This window comes from Columba livia, unplaced genomic scaffold (genome assembly GCF_036013475.1).
Source record: "Columba livia isolate bColLiv1 breed racing homer unplaced genomic scaffold, bColLiv1.pat.W.v2 Scaffold_140, whole genome shotgun sequence".
Taxonomy (NCBI): domain Eukaryota; kingdom Metazoa; phylum Chordata; class Aves; order Columbiformes; family Columbidae; genus Columba; species Columba livia.
This window is the reverse complement of record NW_027043036.1, coordinates 222,221-225,429: the sequence shown is the minus strand read 5'-3', so window position 1 is coordinate 225,429 and position 3,209 is coordinate 222,221. Positions and strand designations below refer to the sequence as shown.

At 53.9% G+C, this 3,209-nt stretch overlaps 1 protein-coding gene across 1 annotated transcript; it reads left to right on the top strand.

Moving 5' to 3' along the window:
• Nucleotides 1-1,036: 1,036 nt before the first annotated feature.
• On the top strand, nt 1,037-1,668 carry LOC135577779 (olfactory receptor 14J1-like; the record flags this gene model as incomplete). Its single annotated transcript, XM_065047901.1, has 2 exons — nt 1,037-1,555; nt 1,663-1,668. Coding segments are annotated over 2 exons (525 nt in total), but the record flags the coding sequence as incomplete, so codon positions are not given.
• Nucleotides 1,669-3,209: the final 1,541 nt, after the last annotated feature.

Here is a 3,209-nt window from a genome sequence, read left to right as displayed (position 1 = left end):
GCTACAACCTGAAATGCTGGGGAGGGGATTCAGGCCCCCCTGCAATCCCGTGCAGTACAGACACATTTCCCAGTGCAACCCCTGGTCTCCTCTCCTCCCCAGCAGACCCTCTGCCCCAAAGCCATGGGGTCCAGGTCACGAGTCTCCACCTCAGCAGCTGGACCTCCAGGTGAAGGGTTCCTGGAACGTGGTACTCAAATAAGGTGCTAAAAGTACTTGCTCCACAGTGTCATTATGTGAGTGGCAGCAGCACAGCTGGGTCAGGAGAAGGTTCCACAGCATGCCCGTCTTCCTTTCTGTCCTTGCTTTATTTTCTGGTAGCACTGCAGTGTCCTTGCCTGTTTCTCCACCTGTCCCTGCTGCTCTTGCTCTCTGGGGTTGGGGTGCGAGTGTGGGTCAGTTTTTGTTCTGACACCAACTCAGGGGGTTTTGCCCCAGAGCTGTGTTCATGGAAACCAGATGCCCAAGCTGCATTTTTAACTGTGATAAACTGTTTTTTCTCAGCTGGTAGAAAGAGAGAATGAGCTGAAAAATCCCTCCATCAGGGAGGGGGCTTTCCATGAGAAACAGCATGTTTATTTTCCTCAGAGAAGTCTCCCCTAACCTGACACTGCCTTTTCCTCCTTGCACAGGTCCTCATGCCCACAGGCGGCCAATGTCCAACAGCAGCTCCATCACCCAGTTCCTCCTCCTGCCGTTCACAGACACACGGGAGCTGCAGCTCTTGCACTTCTGGCTCTTCCTGGGCATCTACCTGGCTGCCCTGCTGGGCAACGGCCTCATCATCACCACCATAGCCTGGGACCAGCACCTCCACACCCCCATGTACTTCTTCCTGCTCAACCTCGCCCTCCTTGACATGGGCTCCATCTCCACTATTGTCCCCAAGTCCATGGCTAATTCCCTCTGGGACACCAGAGCCATTTCCTATTCAGGTTGTGCTGTGCAGGTCTTTCTGTTTTTGTTCTTCATTTCAGCAGAGTTTTATCTCCTCACCATCATGTCCTACGACCGCTACGTTGCCATCTGCAAACCCCTGCACTATGGGACCCTCCTGGGCAGCAGAGCTTGTGTCCACATGGCAGCAGCTGCCTGGGCCACTGGGTTTCTCAATGCTCTGTTGCACACGGCCAATACATTTTCACTGCCCCTGTGCAAGGGCAATGCCCTGGGCCAGTTCTTCTGTGAAATCCCCCAGATCCTCAAGCTCTCCTGCTCACACTCCTACCTCAGGGAACTTGGGATTATTGTGTTTAGTCTGTTAATCGGTTTTGGCTGTTTTGTGTTCATTGTGGTGTCCTATGTGCAGATCTTGAGGGCCGTGCTGAGGATCCCCTCTGAGCAGGGTCGGCACAAAGCCTTTTCCACCTGCCTCCCTCACCTGGCCGTGCTCTCCCTGTTCATCAGCACTGTCATGTTTGCCTACCTGAAACCCCCCTCCATCTCCTCCCCATCCCTGGACCTGCTGGTGTCAGTTCTGTACTCAGTGGTTCCTCCAGCAGTGAACCCCCTCATCTACAGCATGAGGAACCAGGAGCTCAAGGATGCCTTGAAGGTACTAATGGCTGGATTCTTTTCAAAGGCATTACACTTCCCATCTTCTGTATATCATTCATGACATGACTCATGACAGGTCCAACCTGTCTTTTTTGTATTTTGTAGTTTTAGATTAATTTTTGGAGTTCGGGGAATACTTGTTTGGTTTTGCTTTTTTAACTCCGATAATATTGCCCTCAAAGAAATGTTATTTTTCATCCCACATCTCTGTCCACCTTTATAGATCAAGTCAAAGACCTTGTAAATGAGAAGTCGTGTTTCTGTGTATTTAAAGAAAATAAATGACCCTGCAGTGAACTGTTTGTCTGAGATCCTTCCTCTGCAGCCTTTGTGAAGCTCAGCACAAGGTGTCTGTGTGTGAAGATGCAGGAAACAGTTACAGCAGAGCAGCTCTGCCAGGCAGCGCCAGCCTTGTTCTTCCCAGAGTCCTTCTCTTTCCACTCCCACACTCTCCTTCTCAGCCCTTGTCTTGCTGCAAGGCCTGAGGGCTCCCAAGGCTTGGTCGCCGTCCTGCTGTGTGTCAGTCCTGTGACCAGGACAGGCGGTGGGCACTCCTGTGACAGAGCCGGCCTCAGAACAGCATCTCCATCAGCAAGGGCATCTCCTTAGCACGGTGCCTGGAGGGTTAGTTCTTCTTCCAAAGTTCCTTGAAGAACATTTCTTAGTAACAGACTCTCAAGAGGCTCGTTGCTTTGCTTATTTCTCTGTGGGCTCAGTGTGAGGAGATCATGGTCCCAGTGTGGCTTTCGAGGGACTTCAGGCTGGTTGCTCAGGTGTTGCTTGTTGGTGGCCAGCACCCATGCACAAGGTGAATAAGGCAGGGTCCCTCTGAGCACCCTCCATGGCCACCCAAGAGCTTGTGTGGGAGGTGGTCAGTGGCAGTGAGCACCACCAGCTGGGGCTGCCTCCCAGCCTGACCAGTATGGCCCCGCAGAGCCACCACAGCCCACTTGCTCTACAGAGCAAAACCCCCAGCTCGGGGCTGTGGGCAGCGTGGGGACAGCGTGCAGGAATGGCAGCCAGGCCAGTGCGGATGTGCTCTCCTTGGGCAAAGGCTCTGTGGGGAGGTGGGACATCCCAGGAGAAGAGCAGGGCACTCTTTGTGTGCAGACATGGAAAGAGAAACCCTTTGCCTGTGGGTGACAACTTGGGTCAGGCTGCGCTGTCCCTGGGGCAGCAGGAGCTGCCTGAAGAGCCCCGGGGCCAGGACTCGGTGCTGTCCTGGGGAACGGGGCTGGCACAGGGACCTGAAGGATTCCTGGTGTTGGGATATCCTGAGTGTTGCAGCCAGAGAGACACTGTCACTGATCGCTGTTTCCTCCATTTCATTCTACAGGGCCTGTCCAGATGGAGCTTCTCTGCTGGGCTGGGATGGAAAGTGCCCCAGAGAGGGAAACACCAGTGAAAAGCTGAAGTGTGCGAGAGTGCAGGGTGGGGGCACCAAACCGGGAGGAAGGGCTGACACACCAGAACGCTGTGCTGCCATCCATCGAGACCTGGACAGGTTGAAAGACTGGACAGAGGAGAACCCAAGTTCTACAAGGGCAAGTCCTGCACCTGGGGAGGAATAACCCCAGGCACCACTACAGGTTAGGGGCAGAGCTGCTGGAAAGCAACTCTGCGGAGAAGGACTTGGGAGTTCTGGTTGACAA